This window comes from Thermothelomyces heterothallicus, assembly GCF_042370625.1.
Source record: "Thermothelomyces heterothallicus CBS 202.75 unplaced genomic scaffold P884_scaffold_9, whole genome shotgun sequence".
Taxonomy (NCBI): Eukaryota; Fungi; Ascomycota; class Sordariomycetes; order Sordariales; family Chaetomiaceae; genus Thermothelomyces; species Thermothelomyces heterothallicus.
Genome location: NW_027192570.1, coordinates 78,802 through 95,665, shown reverse-complemented (window position 1 = coordinate 95,665; position 16,864 = coordinate 78,802). Strand labels below are relative to the sequence as shown.

The 16,864-nt window shown below is 57.2% G+C and overlaps 8 protein-coding genes across 8 annotated transcripts; 4 read left to right on the top strand and 4 right to left on the bottom strand.

The window, feature by feature from the left end:
- The first annotated feature begins 309 nt into the window (after positions 1 to 309).
- P884DRAFT_258616 (ABC1 family-domain-containing protein) lies at positions 310 to 3,053 on the top strand. The gene has a single exon (XM_069441259.1). It carries the CDS (start codon positions 513 to 515, stop codon positions 2,970 to 2,972), a length of 2,460 nt encoding a protein of 819 aa, XP_069298038.1. The 5' UTR covers positions 310 to 512; the 3' UTR covers positions 2,973 to 3,053.
- A 25-nt stretch (positions 3,054 to 3,078) lies between these two features.
- On the bottom strand, positions 3,079 to 4,598 carry P884DRAFT_241839 (uncharacterized protein). Its single transcript, XM_069440243.1, has 2 exons — positions 4,117 to 4,598; positions 3,079 to 4,060 (listed from the first exon to the last, which is right to left on the bottom strand). Exons 1-2 carry the CDS (start codon positions 4,315 to 4,317, stop codon positions 3,242 to 3,244), a joined length of 1,020 nt encoding a protein of 339 aa, XP_069298037.1. The 5' UTR covers positions 4,318 to 4,598; the 3' UTR covers positions 3,079 to 3,241.
- A 91-nt stretch (positions 4,599 to 4,689) lies between these two features.
- Positions 4,690 to 8,302, bottom strand: P884DRAFT_222260 (adaptin N terminal region-domain-containing protein). Its single transcript, XM_069439517.1, has 5 exons — positions 7,882 to 8,302; positions 7,667 to 7,790; positions 7,412 to 7,600; positions 5,229 to 7,338; positions 4,690 to 5,162 (listed from the first exon to the last, which is right to left on the bottom strand). The coding sequence occupies exons 1-5, from the start codon at positions 7,889 to 7,891 to the stop codon at positions 5,076 to 5,078; spliced, it is 2,520 nt and encodes an 839-aa protein (XP_069298036.1). The 5' UTR covers positions 7,892 to 8,302; the 3' UTR covers positions 4,690 to 5,075.
- Positions 8,303 to 8,903: 601 nt separating this feature from the next.
- On the bottom strand, positions 8,904 to 10,007 carry P884DRAFT_258612 (calmodulin). The gene is made up of 7 exons (XM_069441258.1): positions 9,912 to 10,007; positions 9,743 to 9,799; positions 9,655 to 9,670; positions 9,402 to 9,527; positions 9,267 to 9,337; positions 9,073 to 9,214; positions 8,904 to 9,019 (listed from the first exon to the last, which is right to left on the bottom strand). Exons 1-7 carry the CDS (start codon positions 9,912 to 9,914, stop codon positions 8,985 to 8,987), a joined length of 450 nt encoding a protein of 149 aa, XP_069298035.1. The 5' UTR covers positions 9,915 to 10,007; the 3' UTR covers positions 8,904 to 8,984.
- Positions 10,008 to 10,369: 362 nt separating this feature from the next.
- Positions 10,370 to 11,936, top strand: P884DRAFT_241830 (t-SNARE). The gene is made up of 3 exons (XM_069440242.1): positions 10,370 to 10,572; positions 10,636 to 11,195; positions 11,256 to 11,936. The coding sequence occupies exons 1-3, from the start codon at positions 10,550 to 10,552 to the stop codon at positions 11,735 to 11,737; spliced, it is 1,065 nt and encodes a 354-aa protein (XP_069298034.1). The 5' UTR covers positions 10,370 to 10,549; the 3' UTR covers positions 11,738 to 11,936.
- Positions 11,937 to 12,229: 293 nt separating this feature from the next.
- P884DRAFT_258609 (uncharacterized protein) lies at positions 12,230 to 13,204 on the top strand. The gene is made up of 4 exons (XM_069441257.1): positions 12,230 to 12,464; positions 12,623 to 12,707; positions 12,868 to 12,928; positions 13,004 to 13,204. Exons 1-4 carry the CDS (start codon positions 12,304 to 12,306, stop codon positions 13,060 to 13,062), a joined length of 366 nt encoding a protein of 121 aa, XP_069298033.1. The 5' UTR covers positions 12,230 to 12,303; the 3' UTR covers positions 13,063 to 13,204.
- A 1-nt stretch (position 13,205) lies between these two features.
- On the bottom strand, positions 13,206 to 14,366 carry P884DRAFT_222250 (clathrin light chain). Its single transcript, XM_069439516.1, has 3 exons — positions 14,213 to 14,366; positions 13,933 to 14,156; positions 13,206 to 13,873 (listed from the first exon to the last, which is right to left on the bottom strand). Exons 1-3 carry the CDS (start codon positions 14,253 to 14,255, stop codon positions 13,421 to 13,423), a joined length of 720 nt encoding a protein of 239 aa, XP_069298032.1. The 5' UTR covers positions 14,256 to 14,366; the 3' UTR covers positions 13,206 to 13,420.
- Positions 14,367 to 14,998: 632 nt separating this feature from the next.
- On the top strand, positions 14,999 to 16,419 carry P884DRAFT_198935 (RNA polymerase II-binding domain-containing protein; the record flags this gene model as incomplete). The annotated part of the gene is made up of 4 exons (XM_069438196.1): positions 14,999 to 15,096; positions 15,167 to 15,258; positions 15,313 to 15,513; positions 15,578 to 16,419. The coding sequence occupies 4 exons, from the start codon at positions 14,999 to 15,001 to the stop codon at positions 16,417 to 16,419; spliced, it is 1,233 nt and encodes a 410-aa protein (XP_069298031.1).
- Between the last annotated feature and the right edge of the window lie 445 nt (positions 16,420 to 16,864).

Sequence of the window (16,864 nt, the reverse complement as noted above, 5' to 3'; positions counted from 1 at the left end):
GCACCCTGACGTCTCCCTTTTTGACATATCTCCCAAGGTTTTCCTGGGCGTCAGGGACTTTGGAACCCACACAAACGACAAAGCAGGCTACGCTAGTGAAGGGATTGGTAGTGTGCCTAATTAGTGTACATAGTAGTGTACATTACATTGCGGACTGGCCCCCCACCAAGATCAGCCCTATCCCATCCCGCCAGCTCGGGTCGCTCCCGGCGCTAGCAGGGGCCCCTGCTCCCAAAAATTTGCGGTTTGCTCCCTCGGCTGCGACCTGCGCGCCACGGCAAGCAACGGGACCGCATCCACCCGGCTCAGCCCGGTAGTTACCTGCACAGTATTGCAACTCGCCGCGCCTGACTTTCCAAATACCTCGTCAATCGTTTCCATTAGTTCACCGCGGGATGGAATCCTCCACGGCGTAACAAATAGGAACTCAGCATCCCGACCATTTGTGTCACGTCAGGGGTAGGAAAAGAAAAAAAAAAGAGAGAGAGAGAGAAAAATAAAAGGTATTCGGCATGGGCTTCGCGCACCTGCTCGTCGACCTCGCCGCCGTCGCGAGCGCGTCGCGTGCCGTGGCGAGCAAGCACGTGGCGCTGAGAGCCAGACAGGTGGAGAGGTACAGCCGCGGGTCCGACGTTGTCGGGGCCGTCCTGGGGAGGAGGCAAACGCAAGGCCGGGAACCGGCACGTGCCCGGGAGGGTCAGCAGCAGGCCCAGAGTCCGGAACCAGCGGCAACGGCGGAGCAGCAACAGCAGCAGCAGCAGCCACGACAGGAAGCCGAAGCCGGGGCAGGGAGCGGTCAAGGGGCGGAAGGAGAGCGGGCCGCGGGGGGGCCGGGGCTGCGGGTTGACGAGACGCCCGTTGCAAGGCCGGACGCCGAGACGAGTTCTGTGTCGGCTACGGGGTCAGAGGGTAAGGTTGAGACTCGCGGCCAAGAGGGTGGAATTGGGCAAGCGGCGGAGGGCCGGAGAGGTGAAGCGCGGCAGGCAAGCGGAGGGAGCTCCGAGTTTAAGCCTGCCCCGTGGGCGGACGGTGGCATCGCGCTTTTAAAGCAGGGCTTTGTGCCTCCGAAGCGGCCTCCACAACTGTTGAAGAAGCCCGCGGTGGGCATACCCGGGATCGATCTTAGCCATTTCCGGACTAAAGAAGGATCGCAGATCCTGGAAGTTTTGAAGGAGATGGAGGAAAAAGAGGAGGATGAAGTTCGAAAGCCGGCCGCGTCTGTCGATGCAACTAGCGGATCTCTCGCGGAGAACGCTAGAGGGACCGAGGATCACGAGGGAAGAAGAGAGCAGGAAGTGACCGCGCCGCCAACACCACATCCGGAACGGGTGTCTCCCCCGGCGCCAGAACAAGCCGCAGGCAATCCTGCGACAATAGACGAGGTACCGGAGGAAAACGGGAAGGCACCCGAGTCACCGTTCCAAGTTGACCCTGCAAAAAGTCAAGCCGAGACAACGGGGCATGGAGCAAGATCAGCAGAGGAAGCTCCGGCAAGCTGGGCCCCTGAAGCCGCCGAAAAGAAACCACCTTCCCAAGAAGACGCGAGCATCATCTCGGACCTGGCCAAGCCAAACCCTCTCTCCTCGGGCGCTGCTGCCGCCTACCAGCTCCGCGAGTCGGCCGTTCCCTCCACCCGGATCGGCCGGCTCTGGAACTACGGCGGCCTCGCGGCAGGCATGTTTGCGGGCGCGATAGGAGAGGGCCTCAGCCGGGCCATCGGCGGCGGTGGCTCGGGCCCGGTGATGCTCAACGCGGCCAATATGGAGCGGCTGGTAGCCAAGCTCTCCCGGATGCGCGGCGCCGCCCTCAAGCTCGGGCAGATGATGAGCTTCCAGGACGCCAAGATGCTCCCGGCTCCCATCCAGGAGGTCCTGCAGCGAGTCCAAGACCGCGCCGACTACATGCCCGGCTGGCAGCGGGACCGCGTCCTGGCGGCCAACCTGGGCGAGAACTGGCGCGACCTCTTTCGCGAGTTCGAGGACAAGCCGATCGCCGCGGCCTCCATCGGCCAGGTCCACCGCGCGACCCTCAAGTCCAGCGGGGCCCGCGTCGCCGTCAAGATCCAGTTCCCCGGCGTGGCCGACTCGATCAACTCGGACCTCGACAACCTCGCCATCCTTCTCGCCGCCACCAAGCTCCTGCCCAAGGGCCTGTACCTCGACAAGACCATCGACAACGCCCGGACGGAGCTGGCCTGGGAGTGCGACTACACCCGCGAGGCCGAGTGCGCCGAACGCTACCGTGACCTCCTCCTCACCCGCCCCTCTTCTTCGTCTTCTTCTTCCTCGCCTTCGAAAGAGGAATCCGTCTTCTCGGTCCCGCGCGTCTACCGCGAGGCCAGCGGCCCGCACGTGCTGACCATGGAGTTCATGGACGGCACCGCCGTGACGCGGATCGCCTCCTTCACGCAGGCGCAGCGCGACTGGATCGGCACGCAGATCCTGCGCCTCTGCCTGCGCGAGATCACCGAGTTCCGCTTCATGCAGACGGACCCCAACTGGACCAACTTCCTATACAACGCGGGGACCGGCAAGCTGGAGCTGCTCGACTTCGGCGCCTCGCGCGAGTACCCGGAGCGCTTCGTCACCCTCTACGTCCGCCTGCTCGAGGCCGCGTCGCGCGCCGACCGCGCCGCCGTCAAGGACCTGAGCGAGCAGCTCGGCTACCTGACGGGCCACGAGAGCAGGGCCATGCTCGACGCCCACGTCACTAGCGTGCTGACCCTGGCCGAGCCCTTCCTGCGCGACGCCCCGGACGTCTACGACTTCCGCGACCAGACCATCACCGAGCGCGTCAAGGCCCAGATCCCCGTCATGATCCGCGAGCGCCTGGCGCCGCCCCCCGAGGAGACCTATAGCCTGCACCGGAAGCTGAGCGGGGCGTTCCTCTTGTGCGCCCGTCTGGGCAGCCGGGTCAGGTGTAGGGAGCTGTTCGAGGAGGCCCTGGCCAAGACCGGGTATATCCAGATATGACGGGGTTAATTAGGGAGGAGGGGAGGGAACCGCCCTATCTGTTTTTGAGTTATTTGTAATTGCAATGTGAATAATACCGTGTACATATATATATATATATATATATATATATCGAACCCACCGCCCTGCTGTAGAGTTGTAACTGTCAAAATAGACGGAAACATGGTTATGTACCATTACGCAGTAAGAGGGATTCACGGGGACCGCTTATATGTTGCGATGGAAGATTTTTGACGCAGCAGCAGCAGCACACACCTGCCTTGGCTGCATTACCTGTCTTCGGCAGTTCTCCTCGTCGTCGGCAGAAGCTTCTTCTCCTTGCTGGCAAGCTTCTTCCGCCGCCGCTCAATCACCTTGTCCACCTGTTTCTTCTTCATGCCCCGGAACTGCTGCACCAGCGCGCGCTTCTTCTGCTCCGACCGCTTCAGGTAGAAGGGCTTCTTGCCCTGCTTGACCAGCTCCTTCTCCCGCTTGCGATGCTCCTCGAGGACGGCCCGCTCGAGGTCCTTGCGCTCCTGCGCCTTCTTGCGGCTCTCCATCGACATGAGCGCCCGCTCCAGCTTCTCCCTCTGCGCCGCGTCCTTGGTCTTCTTGATGGCCTCCCGCAGCTGCTGCATCTCCGACTCGCGGTACTCGTCCAGGAACGCGTACGCCTTGCGCGCCTTGATCTCGTCGATCGTGCTGCTGTTGCGGCGGCCCGGGGCTGCCGAGGGCCCGAGGGGCATGAACCGCGGGTCGCGCGGCTGCGGCTTCTTGATCTCTGCCGTGACCGTGAGGAAGTCGCGCTTGCGAGAGACGGGCTTTTTGCTCGACATCTCGACGGGCGCGTGCTTGCTGGATCGCTTCTCGGGCTTCTTGATAGAGCCCGACTTAGACGGATGCCCGTATCCCTCGTCCTCCTTGTCCTTCTCCGCCCCTGCCTCGCGCTGTCGTTTCGACGCAGAATCCAAGGCAGCCTGCGCCTTGGCGAGGGCACCAAACGACAACTGCGACGCGTCAATCTGCGGGTCCTCTTCCTCTTCCTCCCCTTCCTCCCCTTCCTCGTCCTCTTCACTGCCTTCAGATCCAGACTCGGAACTTGAACTCCGCTAGACAAAATCAGTTAGGCGCACCGATACCAGAGAACGAGCATGCCCAGGCTCACCTCATCGCTGCCACTCCTGGAACCGTCGTCACTGAGGTCCTCGTCGTGCTCCCCATCCGATCCGGAAGAACCTGCGCCGTCCTCGCTGGAATATTCGATAGCATTGTCTTCGAGATCAGAATCGGGCTCTGGCTCATATCTTGGCCTCACTCTCCGCTGGAGCAGACTGGCGGGCGGCATCTTCCGTTTGACTGCAGACATTGTGAAATGTGTGATAGACCTGCGTCGTTAGACCTGGCAATGGTGAAAGGAGCCAGCTAGAAAATTGGCTGGATGTCAACGGATGCAGATAAAAAAAAGAAAAAAAATATTTGAATCTGGAGGCTTCGAGTGTTGTTGTGTGGTGATCTCGACTCTCCAAGAACTCTGCTTGTCAATCTCTGAATTGGAAAATCCCGGAGCTTGCCGCGGGAGCTACGCAGTAGGGAAGCGCAGTTCAGCAGTAACAAAAGTGCTATGAATTTTGGGGAACAAATTGTCAGTGAGCAACGGCCCCACTTCTGCTTGCATGTCTTCCACTATGGAGTAATTAACACAACCACTCATCTACGGACGTATACTATGTAGTTATACGTACCGTACGTTGTATGCACTGCGTACATATCCTGAAATGCACGTTAAAACTAACTGACTGTCAGGTGTCAAGCGCAGGCACAAAACCACCACTAATGTTATCTTAGACAGGAACAGAGAAGCACTCTACTCGCGTCGTCCATTATTTATCGCCATGGAACAGAACAGCGTAGACCGTGACAAGCTGCGGCTCATTCAGCTTGAAACGGATTCATACCAACCAACGTCTGAAGGCTCACTGCTCAGCCGAGTGCTCACCAGAGGCGCCGCACCATGAAACTTTTTAAAGCGGTATACCTAGACAAGCCGGCTTTTGACCCACGATGCTCCAAAAAACATACCATCCAGCTTATCCGATCGTCCCCCACGTAGCACGCTCAAGGGCATTACGACGGCTCCGTCCAGTTGACAACGTCCATGACCTGTCCTGCCGTAGGGTGGGAATACCCTATCCTCAAACGAAGACGCAGGGGCTGCGCGTAGCACAATCGAGTCAGCACATCGATACCCACACTAATCAGATCACTGTCAACACTTACTCCTTTGCATCCCGCAACCCTCATCAACTGCGTCGCCTCGGCCCCAACCGCAAGCTCTGAGGATGAGATGCTCAGCAGCTGCAGCTTCTGCGACTTTGGTACGGCCGCCTGAAGTCCAACGTTCGACAGCTGCCCCGCGGCAGACGAGTTTCGGAACCGGGCAGTGGCCTGAATGATGCCCTCGGCGTTTCTTTGTGTCTGGATGGTCACGACCAAGCCGTTACTGTCATAGCAGGGATATCCGGGGGCTGTGGCGACCGCAGCAGCAGGGCCAGGTTGGGGAGGCGGCGATGCAGTTGCCGAGAAGAGGTCGGCGCTGGGAGGGGCATGCGCGGCGGCACTCTGCGCTGGGGAAGGCGTGGAGGCGGGGCCTTGCGAAAAGAGATCCATGATGGACGCCACGTTTGACTGACCTGGGGGAGGCGATGTGGTAGCGGGAGGCGGTGAGCTGGTTCCACCGAGGATGTCTGCGAGCAAGTCGGCATTGCCGGTGCCGTTGACCGGCGGCGGCGCGGGGCCGCTGCTCTCGCCCATTAGGTCGAAGAGGAGATCCTCCTCCTTTGGTTTGATGACCTTGGACTTCCGGTTCGCCGCCTTGTTTGTCTTCTTAGCCGCCTCGCCCAGCACGCGGGACTCCTCCTTGATCTGCGGCGGCGGCATCTTCTCCAACACGCCTCGGCGAATCTGGTCGTACGAAAAGAGGTTGCCAAACTCCACGGCGCGTTGCTGAACCTCGACATCCAGACTGGTCTGGTGATTCTGCAGGATGCGCCGTATCCTCTCGATCTGGGCCGCATCCGATAGTCGCGTCGTAAGCTTGACTAGCGCCGTGATAATGTACTCGGTAGTGACTTGCGAGGCATAGCTGCTGTTGAGAATTGTCGAAAACAGGTCGACAATCTCGTGCTCTTTGACCTCCTGCACCAGTTCTTCTTCCTCATACCGGCCACCCCGCAGCAGAGCTTCACCGTACTCGCCTATGCACCAGGCACCGGCTTGTGTCAAGCTCTCTTGGGTGATGTCCTTCTTGAGGTTGGCATACAACTTCTGCACCGCATATGTCTGTAGTTCGGGGGTGGTGGCAATGAGGCGGACGAAAGATGAGAGGATAGGTTCCTTGACGTAGTTGCCCGCTAGAGTCACCACGCGGAGCATCGTGTCAAAGTGCCACCGCTTGTTGGGCGCATAGCGGTCAGCGGCAATACCGATCTGGCTGGTCATGGTCGGCTTGAACTCGTTATCAGCCACCTCCAGGAACGCCAACAGCTCGCGGATCAGCACCCTGACGTTGCTCTCGTTGATCAGCGTGAAGCTGAGATCCAGAGCCCTCCTCCTGATGCTGATATCCGGGTCCCTCAGGCACTCCAGGATTGTGTTGCGGTGCCGTTGCACGGCATTGGTGTCAATAGCCACCACCTTGACAAGCGTGTTCAGGGCGACGTAGCGGATGTTGTTGTCTTTGTTGGTCAGGAACTTGCCGAGGATGTTGACACCAAGAACCCGAAGCCCCGCGTCTGCCTCAATGTCTAGAATGGTCCGCACAGCTTCGTAGAGGATCGAGTTTCCGACGTTCTTGGACGAATCTGTGTTGGTCGCAACTTGCGCCAGGATGTCGTTGATCTGCTCCGTAACCTGGGCATCCCCGCGGGCCAGCACCCTGAGAAGACGCAGAATCTTGACCTGCAAGAAGGGGTCGGTAATCCCGGTGACATCATGCTCCGGCGCGTAGCCCGAGGAGGCCAAGCCCTTCAGCGTCCTCACGAGCACAGGTACGAATTGCTTGAACTTGTCGACGACGCCTAGCTCCCCGCCCTCGTCCTCGTCGGCTTCGCAAAGGCTGGTGACCAGGGTAATACCGCAAAGCAGCACGCCGTGATTGCGGTCCGAGAGCAGCGCCGCCGCCTTCTCGATGAAGTGCTCCTGTAAGTCCGGGACCTTTCTGCATATCCGCATGGCACAGAGAGCGGCTTTCCGTCGAATGTAGGGATTCGCCGTGGATATGAGGCTCTCGATCTCGCTGAACAGGTCTCTCGACATTTCGACCGAGGCGATGTTACCTAGGGTACAGAGCGCGAGGCCGACGACGTATTGGTTCGAATGAGACAGGTCACTAACGCCCCCCGAGTCAGTAAGCAATTCCCCGAGACACATACGCCCCAGCTGCCCTTCCAACAGTGTCGCACTTTTTCAGAGAGTTGGTGACCAAAGTCAGGACCTCTTGGTTCTCATCGAGCAGCAAGCTCGTCGCGAGATGTCCTAGCCGCTTGTCGGCGAAGCGAGGCGAGGCCAAGAGCTTCAGGCACTCGATCTGGCCAAAGTGTGTTCGCTCGCCGAGGGTAAAAAGGTAGAGGAGCTTGGCCACATTGTTGCGCCTGCAAAAAGGAGGCGGTCAGCACCTGCATGCCTTCACGGGGCTTCCTCTGTCGCTTCGCGAGTACCTCACGCCATGGTCTGCGCTCTCTTCCCTGAAGCTCGCCCGAATGGCCGCGCTCTCCTTTTGAATAACAGCCCTCTCGTCGGCAATCGTCTTTGCGGCACGCACATTGCGAATGAACTGCTTGACTGTGGGGTAGCGGGGTGGTCAGCTATTGCCGTCGCCGCGATTCGTCTGTCCCGACGGGTCGATCGACAATCGAGAAGCGAAAGAACTCACGGGAGGTCATGATGGAATGCGTCAAGGCCCTCTGCGGGGCGAAGGGACAGGTTATGACCTGAGATTCGAGGCCGGTTGTCGGGGGAGGAGCTGTGGGCGAGTTAAATCAACCGTCGACCTCTGCCCGCATCATTGACCCTGAAACTATGGCTGCGAGGTGGCACCGTGGTCGCTCCTGAACGGCGCTGAGACCGCCCAAGCTTCGGCAGCATTGAGGCCTGAGGCAGAAAAGACTAACCCTAACCCTTCACTTTGACGGAGCTCCCCGCGCCCGTTGCTCGGTTTCCAGGTCACAAAGCCCATCGACTTCTCGACTGCCGGTGGTCAATTGCGAGATGCAACCTGGATATCCGACTCTTGAAGGTTCACTGTTTTATTTGACGTCGCCGCTATCGCTTCCCTTGGATACTCCCAATGACCCTACGTCTTTATCAACTGTTCCCTCCATCCTCTTTTGCGGCATATCAAGTTATTTAGGCAAAAGCGCGAGATATCTTGATTGCGGTGCTGTTTATTTTGACCGGGTCTCCTTATTTCTCGCTGCGATACAGCTCAGCCCTACGCAAGTTGGCCAAAACCCCCTGCAGCCAAGCAGCAGCGCCATCCCTGTAGGGCTGCATGAAAATCAAAATCATAAAGGCGGAAGGAGAGAGGTCAGCAACTAGTGTGTTGTGCAGGTGCACACACACTACCACTAGTTTCAGCACTGCCACAATCCACCTGCATACACGAGAGGGTTGACGCTACAATTTTGAACGGTCGGGCGGGAGGATCTGGCAGAACAACCTTTGCCGCTGGAACTGGGGTGCTCGGACACAGGTTCATGTTACAGTTGGCAACACATTGAATGCAACGGGCGAATACTTTGTCAACTCGCTGTCGAGAAGCACGGCTTCCAGCGACTGCTAGTCAATTACGTACGCGCTGGATAGCCAGCTCGATGAGAGCGAGAAAGCAGTGCGCTTTTAACAAAACCCTCCGCAGAACGCTGCTTTGAGCTACCTAGGTTGGATCCAGAACGAAAAAAAAAAAACGCAAACTGGAAGGGAGAGTTGTTGATCTGCATGGGGTTGACGGTTTGTGTGATGGCCCGGATGCGCCATTTACTTCTGCATCATGAGTTGCACAAACTCGTTGTCTGGAATGGTATCAGCAGGCGCTCACAACCTTTGTTGGAAGCATGGTACGCACAATCAATACGGCCGTCGCCGTCCTGGTCGGCCTCGCGAATCATCTCGTCGACCTCATCGTCAGTCAGCTTCTCACCGATGGAGGTCATGACGTGGCGCAACTCGGCCGCCGAGATGAAGCCGTTGTTGTCGCGATCAAACACCTGCAGGCAACGGTTAGGCAAGACTCAGGGACTCAATGCCTGACCATCGCACCTTGAAAGCTTCGCGGATCTCCTCTTCAGAGTCGGTGTCCTTCATCTTCCTTGCCATCATGGTGAGGAACTCTAGTAGCCGTCAGCCACTTGTATCGCGATGGGGGGGGAGGGTGTGAGAGGAGGTGGTGCATACCGGGGAAGTCAATCGTGCCATTGTTGTCGGCGTCCACCTCGTTGATCATGTCCTGCAGCTCTGACTCGGAAGGGTTCTGACCAAGCGAGCGCATGACAGTGCCCAGTTCCTTGGTTGTGATTTGTCCTGTGCACCTTTAGCAACCCTCCCGTATGGCGTCAAGTGCCACCGCTGCTTGTCTTGGGAGTCGTTGTCGTATGCAAACGAGCATGCGGCGGGTGGGCGGGCGTTCGGAAAAGGCGGGCACACTCACCATCACCGTCTTTGTCCTACACCGGGGCCAGTCAGCATCGGGGCGCCACAGAGAACAAGCTAATAAGAACGGGCGAGCATCAACTTACAAAGAGGGAGAAAGCCTCCTTAAACTCAGAGACCTGCTCTTCGGTAAGAGAGTCCGCCTGTGATCAAAGACGCCGTCAGCTCGCCACGTCCTGACATTACCGTAACCTAATCACCCCATCGGTCGTGGGACTCCCTCGCGATAACATCGTGAGCTTCGCTTTAACTGACCATGATGATTGTTACGCGTAGGGTTGAGTAAGAGAGAGGATTCGATCGCGGGCCTGCTGCAGATCTTGGCAGAAAAACTTGTGGTGATGGCTTGGGTAGCGGTGTCGCTGAACTGGGTTGTGACGTTTGAAGGCACAGCCTGGAGATTTCAAGGGGATGCGGGGCATTAGTCCCAGACCCAGAACAGGGCCGGGGGGTGGGGAGGAGGAGGAGGCTGCTGTTGCAGGGTCTCTCATCCTTGGCACTGACTGGTTGTTTTCTCGCATCAGAGGTTCCAGCCAAGCCCAAGGCATCCCATTGGGTCCACAATTAGGAGTTGCACCCCACAGCTGTCTGCAGCTGTCTGGTCCCTCGCGACGTGTGAGAGGCCGTGCCGACGGAGTACCTGGCATGTACTAAGTAACTTTGTAACTAACGCTTGTTCCTTCATCATCGCTCTCGCCATCGGCCGCCCACAAGTACAGTGCCCGCGTTGTCCGCCGCGACTGGAGCCACCCATACAGCTGGCGCATAGCGGTAACAATTACAATGTGATGCCGTTCTGTACCAGCCTCCGGCAGAAAGCACACGACTCGACCTCTCCTTCACCTGCTTCCGGAGCGGACTGAGGGGATCTCTCCCCCCTTCCGGCGTCCGCCATGTGGCGAGACCGCACGAACCTGTAGGACCCTCCATCTCGGAAGACATTTTCTCTCCACAGTGCAGCTGACTTTCCCCGCGTTAGCTATATCTCGTACCGGCAGTCCTACGCCCACCACCCAACTCAGCGCAACCGGTATGGACCATCCAGCGCGGGCGACCGCTTCGGCGGCAGCGGCGCGAGCACGTGGGTCCTATTTTCGGCAGACGATGACCGGCGAGGACTCTTATCCTCAGGCGCCTACGACGTGGATGATGGCGATGCAGTCATCGAGATGGATCGGCTCCCTCCCCGCTGGGCCGACGTGTCGGACGAGGTGACAGAGTTACTTGCGGACATCGCGAGCAAAAGCCAGAAGCTGGAGAGGCTGCATCAAAAGCATGTCCTCCCCGGGTTCAACGACGAAGAAACCAAGAAGGCTGAGGAGGGCGAGATTGAGCGGCTGACGCAGGACATCACGCGCGGCTTCCACGAATGCAACAGATGCATCCAGCGGATTGGGCAGATGGTGCGCGAAGGCAAGGCAAGTGGCCAGATGACCCGCGCTGAAGAGACCATGGCGAAGAACATCAAGGTCAACCTAGCGACCAGGGTTCAGGAGGCGAGCGCTGGGTTTCGCAAAAAGCAGAGCGCATACCTTAAGAGTAAGGGGACACTATACGATTGTTTTGACTAAGCAGAGCGCTAACGTTCTAATCGCGCAGAACTCAGGAGTATGGCAGGATTGGCAAACCCCATTGAACGTTCTACCACCCCACTGGCTGGGGGTAGCTATGCCGACCCGTCAATTCTCGAATCCGACGCAGACAGAAGCTATTCGCAGTCAGCACTCCAGGCACCGGCTCACCAACAACTGCTTCATTCGAATGACGCCGTCATATCGCAGCGCGAGAGACAGATCGAGGAGATTGCGCAGGGCATCATTGAACTCTCCGATCTTTTTCGCGAGTTGCAGACCATGGTTATTGACCAGGGCACTATGCTAGACCGAATTGACTATAATGTGGAGCGTATGGCCAGCGATGTGAAGGAAGCCGAGAAAGAGATTAAAACCGCGGAGGGGTACCAGAAGAAGACGACTAAGAGGAAGATCATTTTCCTCCTGCTGCTGATAATTGCCGCGATGATTATATTGCTGGTTATCAAACCGAAGAAACACGGGGCCACAGCGGTCGAGGACAGGTGACAATCTCTCACCTGGGGTGGAGCGAGGCAGACGAGTTAATTGTTTGAAATCGGCCACCAAGAGCATGGCCACATCATGCAGAGCTTGTGGATCTTGGAGCGTGTACGAGAGCGTGGTGTATGTGGAACTCGCACAGCGGGGTAGAGGAACTCTACGGGAGAATGGTGAGGTTTTACGGTTCGAGATTCTTATTTTTTTTAACCCTGTACACTACATACATACCATCTAGATCTTGGTAGCAATGAGGCTCCCAAAAAGAGACAGGAGAGGGACTGTGTCACGCCGGTTCTGAGCATTCTAACGGGTGATTCGAGGATCACCTAAGCCGAGATGCGAGAGATGTGTCGTTTCTTTCCACATATAGTTACAGTTGTAACTTGGCTTCTACTCCATTGCCTGGCCCTCCTACAATTCTCAAGTGCTCTCTACCCCATGTCTCCGTAGTACAGTTTCCTCCGTCAACCCTCAAGCTTGGCTCTCTGGCCTGCTTTGTGAAGTGGGCCTCACCAGGGTTGCAGCTCCAAAACTGCTTGGCATCGCACCACGAAAATGCCTGCTTAGTCATTATGAGCATTGGCCAATCTGAAGTGACGAACTCGCCCGGCTCGGGCCAACGCTCACCTCACAAGCAAACACAACCGGCATCATCACCACTACCTCTGTCCTTTCCCAACACCAACGACCAGACCACGCCGACTGCATCTCCGCTCCACACATTCAAAATGGGGTAAGAAGCGATTTTCTGAGCACTATATATCCCAGAGCTCCAGCCCCTGGGCCATTGAACGCAGTCAGCCCGTTCATCGGGAGGCCTTGATTTACCGCGCATATCGTACGATCATCTTCGACCGGATGCTAACTGGAGGTTCTTGCTTCGTCCAATAGTCTCATCAACGCCCCCAACAAGGTGCATGAGCAGCAGAAGTTCTACCAGCAGGCGTACAAGGCGCATACGCGCATTTGGAGGATTGTGAGTTGTCCCCCCCCCGCCCCCCGCTGGTGCCTCGGACTGTCGTAGCGGGGAGGAGAGTGGATAGGGAAGGGTGCGATCAGATGCGAATATCACATCCAGATTGTGGCGGCAAATTAGGGGACGGACTCGGAGCGTTTGGCTGACGGACGGCACACAGAACCCTCGCAGCAGCTTGTTTCTGACGCCCTACAACATCCTCCTTTGGGGAACCACTGCCGGTATGATTTCGCCACACAAACCGATCTCATCCATCGTCTCGAGGAGCATACTGCTGACCGTTGCTGGATTTGCAGCCACCATGTACGCCATGGGCCGCAGGATTTTCGGCAAGAACACCTGGTTCAGCGACTAAGCCTCGGCGGTTCCTAAGCAAGCAAGGGAGATAGATGTAGCGGTGGCTTGTACATGTAGGGTGAAGCTGAGATATAGAAGCAGCCACAGAACGTTGTGGTTTGTTTATGGGACTTGAAAGAATTTAACGTCCGCCTCACCGGTGTTCCCTTTGTGCACTCTGCGTGCAAACTATGGCCCCTCTGACGCCCGCACTGTCAAGTATCCGAAGCCCTGCTTACGAATCGAAAGGCCACCGTCTAAAAGTACATTAAGAGTGATTCTGATGATGGTCATTGTCATGATTGTAGCGGCGATGGCTTGGTTCGAAGACACCGTCGCCGTGTATCTCATCTCGCCGGTCATTCTCTGCCTGGTATCTAATACCCCGTTGCGCCGGGTGCCCTCTCGTCCTTCCGCAGGCTGATGAGCAGCTCCCGGAACCGCTCCTTGCCCGAGCCAGCCGCACCGCCCTTTGCGCCCTTCCCGCTCACGTCGACCAGCTTGGCAATGCGCTCCCAGCTGGTGCCGCCCGACGTAGTGTCCTCGCGGTTAGCCAGGAACTGCTCGGCCTCCTTGCGGGTCTGCGCAATCATCTTTTCCTTTTTGTTGTTGTAGTTTTCGTAGAAGTCGTCAATGTTACGCTGGGCTTCCCGAATCGTCTCCTCCCGCTGACGGGCGAATTGTTCGGCTCGCTTGGCAATCTGGGCGTCCCGCTTCTCGCGCCACTGCCTGATCACCTCAGGCTCCTCCTCCTCATCGGCGGAGGTCTTGTAGCCCGAGTTATAGCTAACTGACGGGCCCCCTGTAATGGTGCCGCCGGGTGCAACTCCCTGGAAGACGGCGCGATTAGAACCAGGCCCATTACGAGCGATCGGCACAGGTCGCATACCTCGTTGGAGCTGGTAATGTCCGGGAACTGGGACTCGAACGCGGCGTTGTTGCCGGGCGAGCTGACGCCGCCGCCGCCGCCTAGAAGGTCGTTGTCGCCGTCGTCGAAACCGGCATCCTCAACTGTCGCGAACTGGTTGGCGTCGTCACCGAGAATCGCTTTCTCTCGTTCGAGGAAATTGGCCGCAGACGGTGCGTCTGATGTGTCCTTGATGTCGGTCTGGGCTGCCCGCAAGGTTTAGAGCCTGCCACTCAGCGGCGACGGAATGCCCTCGACTTACCACCAGAGTCGAAATCCTCCAACGAAGGGAATCGGTCAGCCATTTTGATTGTCGAGGACTCGATATTTCTGCACGAGAATATGTGGTCCCGAAATAATATTGTGAGGTTCGTGCAGGTGTTGAATGGGGGGGGGGATCAAGGAAATCCGAAGGGTGCCTTGAATCGCGCCAGGGTGCTGGGCTCCATGCGCGGGCCCCTTGGCCACTTGAGATGAGGTGGTGCAACGCTGAAGGGTAAGATACAAGTTATCGCAATATCGAAGGGATATGAAGTGAGACATGCACCTATCCGAGCCAGCTGGAGCTTAAACAGCGCCCGCTGCAACTTGACAAGCTCCCAATCCAGCAGCTTCTTACCTTTCAACTTCCCGCCTTCCACTTTTGCCAAACAAACTTGAAATGACCACGCATCGCTTCACTGCATCTGCTCGGTCTCCGCACTGAACAGGGCAACTAGAGGCGGGAGGATTTCCTAAGACAACATTGTATTTGACCTGCTTGGTCCAAGCTGTGGCATCCAGTTTGCGAGTTTAAAATTGCAAAAAGCCGACAAAGGCTCCTACAGCTGTCCATTACTGTCAACACTGGACAAACAATCTGCGATCGTAATTTTAGTGAGCTTCTGCACATAAACAAGCATCGCGACCATTCCCACCATCGCTGCCAGATTCATCATTGTCAACCCAATCAGCCATCGACCCGGAGCTTGTCCGGTTTGCCAGCTCGAGTCCAACCATCCAATTGCACATTTAGCATTGTGCTGGGCCTTCGCCTCAGCCGCCGAGCATGGCCTACACGGATGATGCCGTGCTCTCCAAGCTCTCGGCGCTGAACGAGAGCCACGAGAGCATTGCCACCACAGCGCAATGGATCATGTTCCATCGGTAAGAACTCACATGTTCGCGAGTCGCTAAGATGTTCGTTTGCAGCTAACCATGTCTGATGCTATTATAGACGACATGCATCCCAGACGGTGCATCTGTGGCTGACGAAGCTGAAGGATCTACCAAGCTCCAAGAGGCTTAACATGATATATCTTGCCAACGGTTCGTGTTTCTTTTATCATGGCCATAACTGTGCCATTACTGACCCCTCACCAGAGGTTACGCAGCAATCCAAGGCTCGGCATAAGGATGACTTCCTTAACGCTTTTTCCCCCTTCATTGCTGACGCCACGGCGGTGGCATACAAGGGTGCGCCAGCCGATGTCCAAGGGAAGCTGCGCAGGGTTGTGGAGGTGTGGAAAGAGCGCAGCATCTTCGACAGAGACATCCTGCAGGATTTGGAAAACAAATTGGCCGGTGAGTCCTTCGAACGTTCAGAGCGGAGTCTGTTGCGCTGCTCATACCAACATCCATGCTACAGAGATCGACAAGACGCGCCCGGGAGCTAACGTTGGTGGCTTCGGCGGTCATGCATTCAGTTCCGCGGGACCGCCGATCCCCTCAGAGCTCACTCCTCTGGTTGCACCGCAGCAGGCTATCGCTAAAGCCATCCCGCCCATGAAAAGCGCGCTCAACACGGCCAATTCCGACTACGAGAAGCTGGCCGATCCCAGCACTACCGTGGCAGCCCTCCCAGTTCAGGCGGCGCGACTTAGTGGCCTATTGAAGACACTAGCCAGTGCCGAAGGGGCTGTCACACAATGCATTCGGGCGCGCAAGGATTTGATCAAGGAGCTTGAAAAGATCCTTGCAACGAACCGCGAAGCCCTTGACGCCGATGAGAAGCAGATGATGCAGCTGAGCGGGAGACGGACTGAGGTCGAGCAGAAGAAGCAGGCAGTGGAAATGGCTATTATCGGTGGTCTCTCCTCGGCCGGCGAGGAGCAGTCGACCCGAGGCAACAGTCCCGTCCCAGAGCCTGACCGCCCACAGGTCGAGGCGCTCACGCCTCCCCACGTGCAGGACCATGGCGACGATTTCTACGGGACTTCTTCGTCCGCTGGTCATGAGGCAGCAAATGGTCAGCACCAGTCTGTACCCTTCCACAGTGCACCGGCCTCCGGGAATACACAGCCTGCGTTCTCTACCTCTGCTCCAGACCTGGAGATGCTTTCAAACGTCGCTTCTCAATACCAGGCCGTGCCTCTGAATGGAAATAAAAAACGCAAAATCGAGGCACCATCGGACGAGTTTCCAGACTTGGGCGGTGATGATGGGATCGATGCAGACGTTAAGGAGATGCTGAGGAAGGAAAGTCATTGACCAGTGGCTTGGTATGGAAATTGTGAAAAGGGTTTAATCGCTTGCATGATGGGCCTGTTTGTTGAACTTTGTGGTGAGGTGGTGAGCGTGCCGCCGTGGCTCAGCTCTCTCTATTTTCACGATTCGAGTTGTGAACGAAGCATTCAGATGGACTATGGTTGTGCCTAAGCTCACTCCGTGAGCTGATTATATTCTTCGGGTGTTTAGCTGTTCAGGAGGACAAACTGTGCTGGATCAGAACTCGATTCCCCTTTTTTTGGTGTTGGCTCGTTGGCTGGGAGTGCTGATATGCAGGGGTTCGCAGCTGTCCTGTGTCGCCAAGCCGGGTTCTACTTACTGAGCGCTGTGGACCACGAGGGCAAAAAAAAAAGCACGTCCCCAAACCGCAAGCGGCTGGATCGGCCGCAGGTGACGGAGGCTCGGCGATTTGCACCTGAAAGGGTTC

What these genes read in the sequence shown, in the direction of transcription:
- P884DRAFT_241839 (XM_069440243.1), bottom strand. Translation starts at nt 4,317, where the DNA reads ATGTCTGCAGTCAAACGGAAGATGCCGCCCGCCAGTCTGCTCCAGCGG. An exon ending in CCAGGAGTGGCAGCGATGAG is followed by an intron (nt 4,061 to 4,116) that starts GTGAGCCTGGGC and finishes GATTTTGTCTAG; the next exon opens with CGGAGTTCAAGTTCCGAGTC.
- P884DRAFT_258609 (XM_069441257.1), top strand. Translation starts at nt 12,304, where the DNA reads ATGAGCATTGGCCAATCTGAAGTGACGAACTCGCCCGGCTCGGGCCAA. An exon ending in CTCCACACATTCAAAATGGG is followed by an intron (nt 12,465 to 12,622) that starts GTAAGAAGCGAT and finishes TTCGTCCAATAG; the next exon opens with TCTCATCAACGCCCCCAACA. An exon ending in ATACGCGCATTTGGAGGATT is followed by an intron (nt 12,708 to 12,867) that starts GTGAGTTGTCCC and finishes GACGGCACACAG; the next exon opens with AACCCTCGCAGCAGCTTGTT.
- P884DRAFT_258616 (XM_069441259.1), top strand. Translation starts at nt 513, where the DNA reads ATGGGCTTCGCGCACCTGCTCGTCGACCTCGCCGCCGTCGCGAGCGCG.
- P884DRAFT_222260 (XM_069439517.1), bottom strand. An exon ending in GTCACCAACTCTCTGAAAAA is followed by an intron (nt 7,339 to 7,411) that starts GTGCGACACTGT and finishes GGGGGGCGTTAG; the next exon opens with TGACCTGTCTCATTCGAACC. An exon ending in GGGTTGCGGGATGCAAAGGA is followed by an intron (nt 5,163 to 5,228) that starts GTAAGTGTTGAC and finishes TGCTACGCGCAG; the next exon opens with CCCCTGCGTCTTCGTTTGAG.
- P884DRAFT_258612 (XM_069441258.1), bottom strand. An exon ending in AGATCCGCGAAGCTTTCAAG is followed by an intron (nt 9,215 to 9,266) that starts GTGCGATGGTCA and finishes CGTTGCCTGCAG; the next exon opens with GTGTTTGATCGCGACAACAA. An exon ending in CGGCGACGGCCGTATTGATT is followed by an intron (nt 9,020 to 9,072) that starts GTGCGTACCATG and finishes ATACCATTCCAG; the next exon opens with ACAACGAGTTTGTGCAACTC.
- P884DRAFT_241830 (XM_069440242.1), top strand. Translation starts at nt 10,550, where the DNA reads ATGTGGCGAGACCGCACGAACCT. An exon ending in TGGCGAGACCGCACGAACCT is followed by an intron (nt 10,573 to 10,635) that starts GTAGGACCCTCC and finishes TCCCCGCGTTAG; the next exon opens with CTATATCTCGTACCGGCAGT. An exon ending in GCAGAGCGCATACCTTAAGA is followed by an intron (nt 11,196 to 11,255) that starts GTAAGGGGACAC and finishes CTAATCGCGCAG; the next exon opens with AACTCAGGAGTATGGCAGGA.
- P884DRAFT_222250 (XM_069439516.1), bottom strand. Translation starts at nt 14,255, where the DNA reads ATGGCTGACCGATTCCCTTCGTTGGAGGATTTCGACTCTGGTG. An exon ending in GGAGGATTTCGACTCTGGTG is followed by an intron (nt 14,157 to 14,212) that starts GTAAGTCGAGGG and finishes CCTTGCGGGCAG; the next exon opens with CCCAGACCGACATCAAGGAC. An exon ending in ACATTACCAGCTCCAACGAG is followed by an intron (nt 13,874 to 13,932) that starts GTATGCGACCTG and finishes GCCGTCTTCCAG; the next exon opens with GGAGTTGCACCCGGCGGCAC.